This window comes from Pholcus phalangioides, unplaced genomic scaffold (assembly GCF_987345545.1).
Source record: "Pholcus phalangioides strain wild (caught in Gottingen) unplaced genomic scaffold, Ppha-v1.0 ptg000011l_1, whole genome shotgun sequence".
Classification (NCBI taxonomy): domain Eukaryota; kingdom Metazoa; phylum Arthropoda; class Arachnida; order Araneae; family Pholcidae; genus Pholcus; species Pholcus phalangioides.
Genome location: NW_028301604.1, coordinates 57,476,238 through 57,490,372, shown reverse-complemented (window position 1 = coordinate 57,490,372; position 14,135 = coordinate 57,476,238). Strand labels below are relative to the sequence as shown.

The window sequence follows — 14,135 nt, the reverse complement described above, 5'->3', positions numbered from 1 at the left end:
ATTTCGATTTATTATATTTGAAAAAACAATGTATTCATATCAAGTTCCCCACAATGTTACGGTAAAACATACGTTTAAATGAACGTGGTGAAGAATGGAAAAGTAGTCATTTCAATTAAATGAAGTGACGGGAGAAATAACGCTCAAAAATGTTCTCAAACAAGATCTAGTTTTCCTTTGAAAAATACTTTCAATTTATGATAGTTCCCCCCTCCCGGATAACCAAATTTGAGAGGCAATCAGTCCTCGAACACGTAACGTAATGACAGAGAATTTATTAAAAGTTCAGAAATCAGTAACGCAAATGAGTATAATGATAGGTTCTTCGTTCAAGGAATGTCTTGAAATGGATCCAAAATTAATGCGCAATGACTTTCAACGAACAATGAATATGCTAAATTAAGTTCGTGATTCAGGACATAGTACACAGTTTTGACAGCCATCAACACAGAATATAATTGTGATATTAAAATCATATTTAAGTTATTCTAACCATATCTTAAGGCTACATATGGTGCAACGCCAGATCTTAAAATATTTTTAATGGCATCGGAAATGATTTACGTTGTCAGCCGCACAGTATTATCGAAGATTTTTTAAAAATAATTTATATATATATATATATTTATTTTTATATATATATTATATATATATATAAAAATAAATATATATATATAAGACCCTTTTTTGCTATCAGAGTACACTTTCCACAAATACCTCATTGAAGTACTACAGACTTTTCGTTTTATTTAGAACTCTTAGGGTGAGCAACTTCAAGCCTACACCGAATCGCTCCACGGATTATTGAACAGAAAGCTAGTGCATAACTAACCAATCGGGTACAGAGTCATCGGTCATTGAAGTATATGGCGATTCAGTAATTCATGATTTTTTGAATTGAATCCGATCTGCAACGAGATTCTCCTAGTTGCGTCTAATACGAAATTTTGACTGAGCTTATTTTTAAATCGTCTAAAATCCAGTCAATTATTTCAAATTTTTTACATGAAGATATTTTATACATATTTTCTGACATGGAAATACCATTAATACTTCTCTAATCATCTTTCAATCCTATATATTAAAATTTAGTTGAAAACAGCCCCCCCCCCCAATTTTCTTTACTGTACCTTATACTAAAGTTAGCGCACCAACCCATCAGTGAGTATAAAAAAAGCTATCGTTCGAAACATGTAATAAATTGTAGGTCCCGGTCTAATTAGCCCTCGTATACAGAAAATACCCGTGGTGCGACAAAAATGAACAATAAGGTGTGTCCCAAAATGATAAAACCACCTGTATTTTTCGGTTTTTCCTAAATATAAGTTTATCCTCATAAGAGTTGTTATATCACACCCATACCTAGCTTGTATTAAATCTTTCTCAGAAATTTTTTTTGCTGAAAAATTTCAAAGGATAAACAAATTATCGAATATTCTTTCTTAAAGAGTGTCTCAAAATGATAGAGCCACCTTGGTTTATTGCACCGTCATGCAAATTTCGCCACTAGACTGGAGGGGAATTAAAAAAACAGATTTTATTGTATCGGCAACTGCGTAATTTTCTGTCTCGAATTTAGTTGTGTTTTGTTCATAATGGTAGAGGGAAATCTTTAATAGCTCGCGAACGAAACAACTGATGAATTGCATTGGAATAAGCTGTCGTTTTGAGCAATTGCGAAGTCAATTTGCCGATCCAGTGCAGTAGTTTACTTGAAATTAAAGGGACGGTATGGCACTAGAAAGACTAAAGGTTGTCCCTCCTGTGTTGACGAAACGGAGAAAATTGATTCTGCGCAAAGTAACTCACTCTTTTCCATAAGTTTGAGGCAAATACCATTTTTTCCTGACGCGTGAATGTATCTAAATCTACATTTTTCATCTCATTTCTTCATGGTTGTAAATACATCTGGCCATCACAAAATGCTTACTCGTCCAAACTTAGTGAGCATCATAAACAGGAAAGACTTCGTTGGGTGAAATATCATACTGTATGTCTGGAATGTTTAATTTGGACGGTCCAGAGATGGCTGGAAATATTATTGGCACGATATCATAAAATAAGAACTAAACTACCTTAAGCGTCAACAAGGTGGCGGAGGTGTAACAGTCTGGGGTGCTTTCAATGCTACTAGAAAAATGTTTAGTTGTTATATCTGAACGTCATAATGCTCAGAAATTTCAGGAACTGTTAAATTAGCATCTAATTCCATATTTAAATTAGCATCTAATTCCATATTTTGAATTTTAAAATGGCTCCACAACTGAATTTCGACAGGAAAATGCAAATTTGACCTAAAAATGGTTCCTTGCGAATGGGATTCCAGTGATGGACTGGTCTGCATGTTCTCCAGACCTCAATCCGATGGAAAACATGAGGGCTACAGTGGCACGTAAAGTGTATGGGCACGGCAAGCAATACAACAGCGTCTTCACAGTGTGGCAATATATTCCTCTGCAGTAATGCCAAAAACTTGTTGAATCGATGGCTAAACGAGTGTTTGACATTATGAAGAACACTGGGAAATTTATTGGACGGTGAAAATATAATTGAACATGAGTATTTTTTAAGTGGCTTTTATCATTTTGGGACAGGTTTTGATTCCACTATTCGACCTAACTTTTTTCTGTCATTAGAAATGCAGATATATGTTAAATTATTATAATAGCTTTAATCCTGTGCGGTCAGTGATTTCTAGTTAAATAAATTTCATTTCGAAAAAAAAAATAAGTTATTTATAGAATATTGTATTTTGCTTTATCATTTAGGGACACACCTTATTTCCAATGTGACTTATACAGGGTGAACGTGGTCTGTTCCGCCAAACAAAAGGTGGTGATAGACGAGCCCAAGTGGAACATAAAACCCTACAAACTCTGTCCTATCACGAATCGTTTTCGAGTTAATCAGTGGATAATCGATTATGGGAAAAAAATGCGTCAAGTCTGAAAAGCCCAAATTTATGAAGTTCTGTACGCAAACTAAGCTAATTATCCAAACTATTTGGATAATTTTTATAACTGGAGGTATGCCTCTAGGATCAACGGTTCGCCACTAAAATGCGACAAGGGGAATTACGTAATATCACTATTTATATACATTCATTTAGCAAAGTGTTTGTGACTGTCTAACGTGTGCGACGTCTTACACCACATCATTTTAAACATGGTATTTCCAGAGAAAAAAGATGTTTGGGGGGGGGGGGGCATCAATACCGAGACTAATCACATCTCAGACTAGATTCGTCAACATATTGCAAATGTTATTTGAAGCAGATTCGTTACCAGATTTTCTTGTACAAAAATACACGGTGTCCCGTAAATAGTTTAAAAATTCATTGGAATTGGTATATTTGAATGTGGTTTGCCAAAAAAATTATTCTCACGAAGGGATTTTTTTCGTACCGGAAAAAAAAAAGTTCAAATTTTGTCGATTCAAAAGTTTTTTTAAACGAGAATGAAATGTCATTCATTGTTGTGTGAGCGCGTTTTCCTATAAGTATTTTTAATTCCTTTAATGAATCAAACTCAAGAATTTTTATTTGTTCTCTCTTGTCAACCCAAGAGCCTGTCGAAACTTATTTTTCTTAGCGAAAGCCCTATGTCAAACTGTTTTGTTTACAGTCACAACAAATTGTTTCTGTTGACGCCTAGACGAATTGTAAAGGAAAACCCCCACACCATCACTTTTAGCCAATAGGCGTCCCCGAATAGAAACTTTTTTAGGTGTGGTTCTTGATAACGTCACTCTGTAGGCTGTCTTTCAAGTATCAGTCGGGCATTTACCCATTAATCTTTAATTGTGTTTCAAAAATGTACTAAAAATGTAGCATACAAAAGTACTATATTCCACCACAGAGGCCCTAGGCAGAAGGTGGATAAGTGGTGAAGGTTTGAGTGGCAAATAAAAAATTGCATTTTGTTTATATGAAAATTCTCTAATTTGAATTTCAATTGTCTATTCGATTAATTATTGAGTTAGACTAATTGCAGCGAATGCTTAAGTAATTGATTAAAAGTTTATATTGCGGCACACAACGATGTTTTCAATGAGCATTTATTTAATTTTAATATGTTCGTCACACGGCCCACGACATCAATTCTCCACCAACTTCCACTTGACTCAATTTATTACTGGCCGTGGGAATTTTGAAAGCTATTCATCAACAATGAAATTTGCCAGTAGTTCGCTGTGTTCATGCGGAACAGAGGAAGAAGATCCCGTGCACCTTCTTTCATGCAAAAATGTGACGAAGGTGAGAGTTCATCTTAAAAGAGAACTTTTTATTTCTTGGCTACTCGTATTATCCTATTTAGTGAGGAATACGGGGCGAAGGAAGGAAGCCCTTCGCATTCTGAAATTACAAGTATGAAAATATCTGAAAAAAATTTTGGTTCTTTTATTTTTACTTGCGTATATTCGTATGTGTACATCTTCATTTTCTTTCATGAGGGTTGGTTTTTGATTTTTTGTGAATGGTTTATCTTAATTTTCATTATTAATGTGTATATATTTTTTCCATTGTTTCATTCAACTTTTACTCACCATTTTCATAATTATGTGTGGTTGTATATTCTATATCTTATCTATTCATGTATGTATTGTGAACTATTATGTGAATAGGGAAACTGTTTACACACATATATCTTATATGGCATCTATTGTTAGTATACTGCACTCCTCAATCTCGTGTCCGAAACGTTCGTGAAATTTCAGCCGGTGATTCGTAACTGAGGTAAAACAACTTCAACAGTGATCCAACATCACAATGAAAACCTTATGTAACCTCCAGTAACTGGAAAATTAAGAAATTAGCTGTTAATCGTACACCCTGCATTTTATAGGAATCTGAGTTGCCCGTCTCCAGTGATTTGCTTTCGGGCAGCGCTCTCTATGAACAAAAGTTGAAATTATTTTTTTCTGTAACAAAAAAAGAAAAAATCTCCCTTCGTGAGAATAGCCTTTGTTCACAAACCGCATTCAAACATAAATTCCTTCAATTTTTATGAACTTATAAACTTTACAAACTTATGGGACACCCTGTAGTAAAAATATTCAATAGTTATTAACAAATGTTAACTACAAAAAATCGACAGCTAACGGCAAAATATTCTAACATTAAAGTGAAGAAGTTGAAAAACATTTAACAGAGAACACTAAGATTTGAAAATTTCGTGATTAGTTAAAATTGAGCATTGGCAGGTAGGTCGTATGGATTTTTTGAACGAAAATGACATGCCTCTCGCCTCAAAACTGAAAAATTCTTTCGAGTTTGTGCTAGTTCTCGATGACATCTGACACTGAAAAAGACAAACGAGTGCTGTTGTGCTTGCTTTGTTGAAGTAATTCAATATCAATCTGGTCACCGGATCGTTTTCTTCGATCAAAGAACAGGATGATAAATCATTTAGAGTAATAAATGATGATCGGATCGAAAAATTCTTTGTCACAGAAGGAAGAATGTCAGATTTGTAGTAAATGAATTTATAAAACGTGATGCTCAGAAAGGGTCATTGTATATATCGAATCTATTAATCTGTCAATGAGAATCATTTTTATTTTCAACTGAACGGTTAAAAATAACTTGAAGTTTGGGAATTTTTTATCTAGCCGAAAGTTTCAATTATAATTGCTATTTTCCTTTTTCTTTGCATTATTAATTTGACTCGAATTTGTATTATACCACTTTGTGGGATTTGATATATTTTTTCCCTATACTACGTGTATAACGGGTTTTTAAGTTATTTACAATTATATTTACAGTATCGGCAACTATTTGCCTCTTGGAAAATGATATGTACGAATATGTGATCTAATAAATTAAATAAAAATTAATCTTTTCCTATGTGCTACAATTTCTGAATTGTAAGCACAATTTTCATCGACTCCAGGGTATATAGAAAGGTTTTTTTATAAGTAATAACTTTTGAATTTGTTTATTTCCTTTCGTGATTGCTAAGCGATTTCATTTAAGCAGACAAAAAAGCGTATAGCTAAACATACCTGCCTCAGGCCGGCATTACACTAAAAGTCTGATAAAGTAATTTTATAAAAGTTGAAAAATGCAACCAATAAGAGCATTGGTAACATTCTAGCAAATGCAATCGTTCACCTTATTGGTTGTATTTTTTGAGTTTTATAAATGAACTTTTATGAAACTTTTATAGTGTAATCCCAGCCTCAGAAATAGTGAAAGCAAAGCGATAAATTTTTAACCGAAGAAAAAAATGATTTATAGTGTATCGAGCAACTTGGTCTTGGTTAAAATACTGTGAATATAGGAAGTCCTACAATAGGTTTTACTTCTTCAGTATAGTATAAAAGCAGCTTTAGAATACTTGAACCGTTCTATCTTCGCAATAGTTTCAACGTACCCGCACGTCGCAGCCAAAATGAACTGGGTTAGTTCAAGTACGTGTTCTTTCGAAATCACCTTTTGTTATTTACGTCTTTTCTGCTTACAATAGTACGAATCCGGAGGATGTTTATTATTTACTCAACGTCTCGAGATGTCGGCTAAATACGCGGATCAATAATCTTTGCACAAAAGTAACAGCGTAGTAGCTTGGGATTTTATTTTCTACAGTTTGCCTACTTGGTTAAAAATTAATCGAATGCCGAGACAAACTCAATTCCGTAAGTATGTCCGCAGCGTAGTCTTGAAATTATTGGGCCTAAGCAGACATGCATGAGCAAAGAATGTATTTCTTGATATTTTTCATAACGCTTAAGGTATTTGCACGCAACCGTATCACAAACAGCTTGTGAGTTTAAGCCTTGTATGACGACTGAATAAATATTATGTTTTCGTTCAACAGTTGTCTTGTGCAACATTTGCTACTAACGTTAATTCCTTAAACAAACTAAAAAAACTTCTTTGAATTATCGAAAAAATTTCGAGATAATTTCAGTTTGTTATCTGAAGGTCTTTTAGCGTTGAGATGTAGCACCAATCTTTATGCACAATAAAAATTATATAATTATTCATAGATACCAATATAATGTTGAGAAACTTGAGAGCAATCTTACGAAAATAGATAATTTAGTATGAAATTTACTGCAACTACACGCAAAAGTTTTAGCTATCCACGAAAAAAAATTATCACAACGTGCTAATCTATTTTGCGTGCTGGGAGGGAGAATATTTCCAGCTATTTTTTTTCAAGGAACTCCTGCCTCGAAATAAGAAAATCTAAAATATGTCCGATACTTTGGTACTTGTAAAGTCTCATCATTGGTAATTAATACAAAATTTGATGTGGAGTTCGATACTCCACTAAAAAAAGGAATCGGCATTTTGCAACCAATTATGCAAGAAATAAAAACAGCTGCCATTCCCTTTTTCACCAATACTTTACCAAACGGGATGTATGGTCACCGTACTTGCACACGGGAATTTTCGAGTATATAGTTACCAGAAACTCCAAGTCCCGATGCTATCACATTAAGCAGCGTGGAGTGTAGAAGGATGTTCAATGGAGATTTTGTTCCCGTTTTAGTAGGAAGTCTGACAGGATGAGCGCGAATCAAAAAATAACAGAAAATATATGAACCTATATCAAAATTTTCAAAAGTTCAATAATTTAATCCGTACAATGCTTCTTTATTTCTCCTCCTTACAGTGAAACGCATTTTTCTGTCCTAACAAAGATTCACCGAAAGTGGAATTCGCAATCATATCGAGGAAAAGAGATTCTAGTTAGATTTTTTTTCAAACATATTCTTGGTTTCAGAACAGGTTTTGAAGATGGTTTTATATAAGGCGACTGGAATAGGGATATCCTGTTGCTATAGTTCGATAAAGGGAGATGTATATGAGTGGAAATTCGTCATTAGGCCGTGTTCACACTGGCGCGATACGGCAAGCGTCTGTCTCATCATGCAACTCTATGCGGATTAGGTAAAAAATTTGAAATTCGGGTTTTTAACCAATCCGCGTCGAGTTGCATGCTACATCATTTGCCGTATCGCGCCAGTAGGAAACTACCGTGTGCAACGTGAATCACCCAGCGCGACACGCCGTCCACTCACCAATAGGAAAAGCGGTATCTCTTCATTTTTGTTGTTTTCTCTTTCCCCTAACCTTCAAACCGGAGCATGCAGACGACAGAATAGCTGATGCTAAGGCCATGTACTATACAGCCGCCCTGAGCTTATGCCAGGGCCACAACTAGGGGGAAATAGGCGGGTATTGCGCCCCGGCCGCTGGACCAGAGGGGGCGCAAATTTCATTCTCAAACCTTTTTAACATTACAAGGGGGCGATAAAATTCGTATTTGCCCCGGGTGACCAAGCATCTAGTTGCGGCACTGCGTCACGCTACGAAATCAGAAACGCTTAGCGTGATTATGCAACACGTTTCTGCCGACCCGAAATGGTCCAGTTTGGTTCACTCGAAGCAAAAATCCTACTCCTAGGAAAACCCGGCTTTAGAGTAGGTAGCGATTTTCGGCCGAAGAACAAGTATTGGTTCCCATTTGTTCGTTTTAAAACAAGCGTCTCGTCATCGTTTTGTTCTCCCACCACCTCTATCACCATCCATAAATCGAGCGCAGAATGAAATCTGCGCATCAAATAAAAAATTAGAAATTCTCAAGCGTAACATTTTGTCGAAAAAGAACTGGGCAAACAACTATAATGCCAAATAAACCGCTAACGAACTATACAATACAGAATTACCGTAGGTGTAAACTTATACCTGGTCCATGATCCCGAGACCACTCAATATTTAAGTACACAAAATTAACCCAGAAAATTGCATTTTATTACGAATGAAAATGCCTAGGGCTGGTTGTCCATTCGAAGGGGTTAGAAACGATAAACAAGTCACGCGCTGTCGTATGTATTCACAAGACTATTCTGTGCAAGACTTTTGCACAGAACGATAATACCTATAGAAATATTGTTTTCTCGACCACACCTAATATTTTCGAGCCCTTCTAATGTTATAACTTCACGCCTTTGCATGGAACCCATGTGAAAATGTACTAGATATTTCTAATTTGATAACGCACTCTAGTCGGTTTCAAATTCTCCGTCTACGAAATTGATACACAACTCTCAACAGAGGAAAAAGGAAGATATTGGGTAGGCTGTCATACGACCAGACGTTTTGACGTGAATACGTTTTATGTGCCTTAAATCGCGTGGTAGGTACGACTAATAAAATTATGTCATTGTCATCGGTTTTGCATTAGCTAACAAACGATACCAATGCCGTCTAGTTTCGTTGTGAACTGCTCGAGATATAGCGTAAAACAATTTCATTACAAATGTGGGCCACGAGCCTGGTGCCCATACCGGAAGAGATTAAACCAGAAAGATATTATTGGATTTGTGTTACGGAAGTTCTACCCACAGACATCGAAAATAATATAGTATATTTTGAATACTTCTTGAGAAATGAGTGTTTAAAGCATTTCGTCACGCAATTTTTTGCAAATGCACCCAGTATCGTCAGATGATTTTTTTTTTTAAATAACGTTATCACGCATTCCCAAGAGATCTTTACGATCTGTCCAGGACATTTGTTAGTGTGTTAGTAGATATCCAGACCTGCAGTCAGAAGCTAGCTCCCTAACCACTGGACTGCCAGGCAGCAGATTTAAGACTTAATCACGTCAAAAAACTAGTCTTCTAGATCCATACAATAATATACCATTCCTTTGGAATTCACGGCTTCCCATTTAGAAAATTCCGATTTTACGCACTAATCAATTAATTCATGATAGTCAAAGGATTTTTTTACGAATTCATCTATCTTGTAAGCATGAAGAGGTAAATGCAATTGACCCAAAATTAAAAGGAAGGTGAAAGTGAACTCGATTCATGAAAAGATACGATTTTAACATAATTTTTCAATGTATTGACTCAGATTTTAATAATCTTCACAGTCAGAAGAAAGTTTAAATGTAGCATAAAATAAATATTACGACCGTATATAGTGCAACTGGTACCGAAACCGTAAGACATCAACGCAAGTAAGGTACCATTGAATTTTCCTCAACTACATCTATTTCCCGATACCATTGACGTCTATGTTAATCTCGAACTTTCTAAGATAAAGCGTAAAGAAATTTCGTTACGAACCAGGACAGCGACCCTGGTGCCCAGACGAGAAAAGATATTAAAACCAGAATGATATTGGATTTGTATTTGCACTGTGCATCTGACGATACCATTGCCTTTGACTTGCGTTACGTACTTCATGAAATATAGCGGAAAACAATTTCGTTACGAACCAGGGCAGTGGGCCTGGTGCCAATACGGGAAGACATTAAAACCGAATTAGTATCATTGGATAAATGCATATCACATCTTTATTAAATCTCTCACATTCAATATTACAAATCAAATATAGGAATTCGTACAATGCAATATTGCATTATTAACCCAAAGAACATATATATATTTACACATTTCTTCATTCCTTTCCCCTGTAATGTCATTATTAGAGTAATAATATCAATCGGAAGTCTTTCTTTGTTCAGCGCCATTTTTTACATCGGACGTATTTTCCAAGAGAGATGATAGCTTTGACATATTCCTCCTGAAAGACAAAAAAAAATCCCAAATATTATTGTCATGAAGGGAACGTTTCAAAACTGCAATGTCAAAAGATTACTCGAATACTAAGTTCGTTAATGCATTATGTTGCATAAAGGTTGATTTATGTCCTCAAACAATATCGAAACGAGACTTGAAGCATAGAGCCATTGAGATCGGATAAGACAGACAGCCAAATTTGGGATTCGAACAAACACCAATAAAAGCCTTAGGTCCGTGCGTTAACTACTTGGCTGCATAGAAACGAGAATTCGAATTTAAAGTTAAAAAATATTTTTCACAGTAGATATGAAAATTTTCAACTACGTAATCAAGGCGTGATGAGCTCAACTTTTGGATCCATTGGACCAGAACGTCATTAAAAACTCATTTTTCCACGGTTCTTTTGCTACCGATGTATTTCCATATTAAGTAATAACATACTTCAAATCCCATTGATCACTATTAAATTCTTGGAAATGTGATCAAGTGTTCTTTATTCTACAGAAAATATATTTCCATCAATATATTTTTTCTCTTCAGGATAATACATTTACAATGAATCCAGTAATTTAAGTAACGCTCATATGATTATTGGGAGGGGGTGTACTAATGTATTTTAGATATAGATTGGAAAACACTATACGGCAAACATATTATTCATGAAAATAAAAGGCATTCCTTTCATATCAAGATGTTGAAATAACTTTTAACATTGGATTTTGATTTTTTTCTGTTACAAGTACTGTTAAGTCAGGCTAGGCACCAGCCAAATTTCTTAGGAGCCAAGAATGATTTTAATCATAAAAAACGGTCCTAAATGGTTTTTTTAGTCTTTTCCAGGAATTTATATCCCTTTATGTTAAAAGAGAGACTGTCATGAAATTAGAAACTTTTTTTGTCACTCAAACCCAATTTAGCAATCGCATACAAACAAATTTTGGCCCCAATACCAATTTTATAGTCGGCCTGGGATTTATCAAGCCATGTCTAAAGTCATGCTGTACCAGACAAATAGAGATGAAATATGATGTTAACACCCGACAAATATACAAAAATGACTACACATCAAATATATATATAACAAATGTAAACGCATGCATATAACACAAGTATAATGTCAAATTTTAATTTACTACATCGAACAGCGTAATTTAACATCAATTGCAGCATGATTGTAAACCGAGTAGTTGAGAGCGTGATTGATTTTCGTTTTCATATTGAATTTTAAATACAATGATGAATTAGTCTAATTTGAATTGCAAGTTCAATTTAGTTCAAAAGTGGTTCACCAGATAATATACCAACATTTTTCGAGCTTCTCAATGAAAAGATTACAAGCTTTTTATTGATGAAAGCATTTTATTTCGAATCAAAATTGATTAGAAAAAGAACTAATGTAGATCCAATTCAATTGAATATCAATGTGAGTCAAATAAACTTGTTCATTACACATTTCAAGGTTTCTCCTACTGGTTTAAAAGTGTAAAACTCCTATTTGGAAAAGTATAGAATGTGTCAGAAATCTAATAACCTACGAATAAGAAGCCTACCTTCGATGCCATAGTTAACATCTCACTCACATATGTCTGTCACAAAATACTTTACATACCTTCTATCTTGTTTCGTAAAGAAAATTATGTCTAAATTTCAAGATCAAAAACTAAGATAAGTGAAAGAAATTTAAACTCACTTTTTATTCCATTTCTTGGCATTCTTGAGAAGATGTACAGTGGAAAATGTTAAGTCCACGAAAGTGACACGTCTGTAAACAGATCCGAACCAGTCTTCGCAAATAACATGGTGAGAATGAATGGTGAGATAGGAAAATGCACCTCTTAAAAAAACATCTGCGCAATATATAACATACGAATCAATACTTTAATGGCATCGCAGATACTTTAAAAAAAAAAAAAAAAAAAAAAAAAAAAAAAACTTTTCTTATACGGGTTTTTTTGGAAGCTTGCTGCTTCAATTGAAAACGACATGAATGTTATACACGCAACGAGATGCATTGAGAGAGATATATCCGTGTCTCACTCATCTCATAAATTCACTTATATAAGAGCAAATTTATTTTGATGGAATTTAAGATACTCTTAATATTTGTGGTATGTGATGAGGAAAACATGTAAACGAGATTAAAAACTTGTAAAATCGTCGATGTTGAATGAATTACTAAAACAAAAGTTGTTAATACTAAATTTTATATTGTTAAATTCACATTTTAATCTTGTCATACTTTTGTGATTTATTGAGCAACACGCCATAACGCAAAAATTTTTTCGCAATTCGATTTCTGGAGTCAAATTTTTACAAACCCTCAGTAAAGAATTTGTTTTGCGTCGGAAAAACTTTTTTCGCAATCATGAGCAAAAACTCATAATACTGATCGATTAATAAAAATTGATTTAGAAGAAATTGCATTGGTGAAAGTTTGCATCTCGTGAACAATGAGTACGTTCATAAATTGAATATAAAAATGCTTACATTGCGCTGAGCACATTCGATTAATGCTGTGAAACGGCAAAAATACATGAAATTCACCTGAAAGGAATTTGCATGCAATACATACCTTGTGAAAATTCTTCAATTCCAGTTTTTTTTTCGGAATTTAATTTACCCAAAATAGGTGCATGCATATTTTAGACAATTATCGCGAAAGTGGTTTGCTTATTCTGTTTCATTAGAATCAAGTTTTCTTAGTTATTCAAGCAAAGTTAAATTACTTATTTACGCAAAATATCAAGACGACATATCTATGGTGTTTGGTCAGAACATAACTCCAAAATCACATTTTTGAGATACAAGTATTTTCATTGTCATTTAAAAAATCAAAAATAAAGCATACAAATACAATACAAATACAAATACGACGCCACAACAGGCAAATTGCCCAACGAGGTGGCTGACTTAAGAACATCATGGATCCCCGAGCCATTTTTTGGAGTCCCTCCCTACTACTGCTACACCCCAAATGCACCCCCCCCCCCGCGGAACCCCCCAACGAACCGGTACATGCGGGAATGTGCGTGTACGTGTAGTGCAACCTGACGTAAAGTTTTGTTTCTGTGTAATGCTTGTTATGTGTAGTGCTGTCCCCAGTTTTTCTAACTATGAGTGAAGTGTTATGGGTGAATGATTTACCGTTGTAGGACTGTTGCTCTCTGTGGCGAGACTTTGATACACACTAATACAAATGAAAATATACATCAGCTTGTCGGTTAGCCGTGCGCCCGTATTTATGCATTTATCTCACTTCTCTCTAATTACTTATAATTACCAAGACTTACTTTTAAATCAAAAAATCATTTTTTGGAGACATCACGTTCTCACCAACCACCACAGATACATTCATTCAGTTCGACAGTATTGTTAGAAAGAACTTCCTCCAAGACCAATCAAGATTCGTGGTGGATTGACCTATTAGCATATGGAGAGAACCCCCATGCCTGATACTAACTGATGTGATGCGAGTTTCGTCGCACATTCTTTTATTCTTAATCCTTTAAGCGATAATTAGAAATCACCAAAAAAACCCCCTTCAAAACGCTATACCGTTTTTAATGAAGTAAGCTATTTTCCGATTT

General features: G+C 34.7%; 1 protein-coding gene across 3 annotated transcripts in view; it reads right to left on the bottom strand.

The window, feature by feature from the left end:
- The window catches only part of LOC149080618 (uncharacterized), an 87,318-nt gene that overhangs the window by 19,779 nt on the left and 53,404 nt on the right, over positions 1–14,135 (bottom strand). For 2 of the 3 annotated variants that reach the window (XM_089239769.1, XM_089239770.1), the window contains one exon: positions 10,416–10,549. The exons of the other annotated variant lie outside the window; for it this stretch is intronic. In XM_089239769.1, the coding sequence (XP_089095895.1) occupies positions 10,416–10,419 (4 nt within the window). In that variant the 5' untranslated portion in view covers positions 10,420–10,549. The remainder of the gene's footprint in view (positions 1–10,415; positions 10,550–14,135) is intronic. 3 annotated transcript variants of the gene reach the window in all.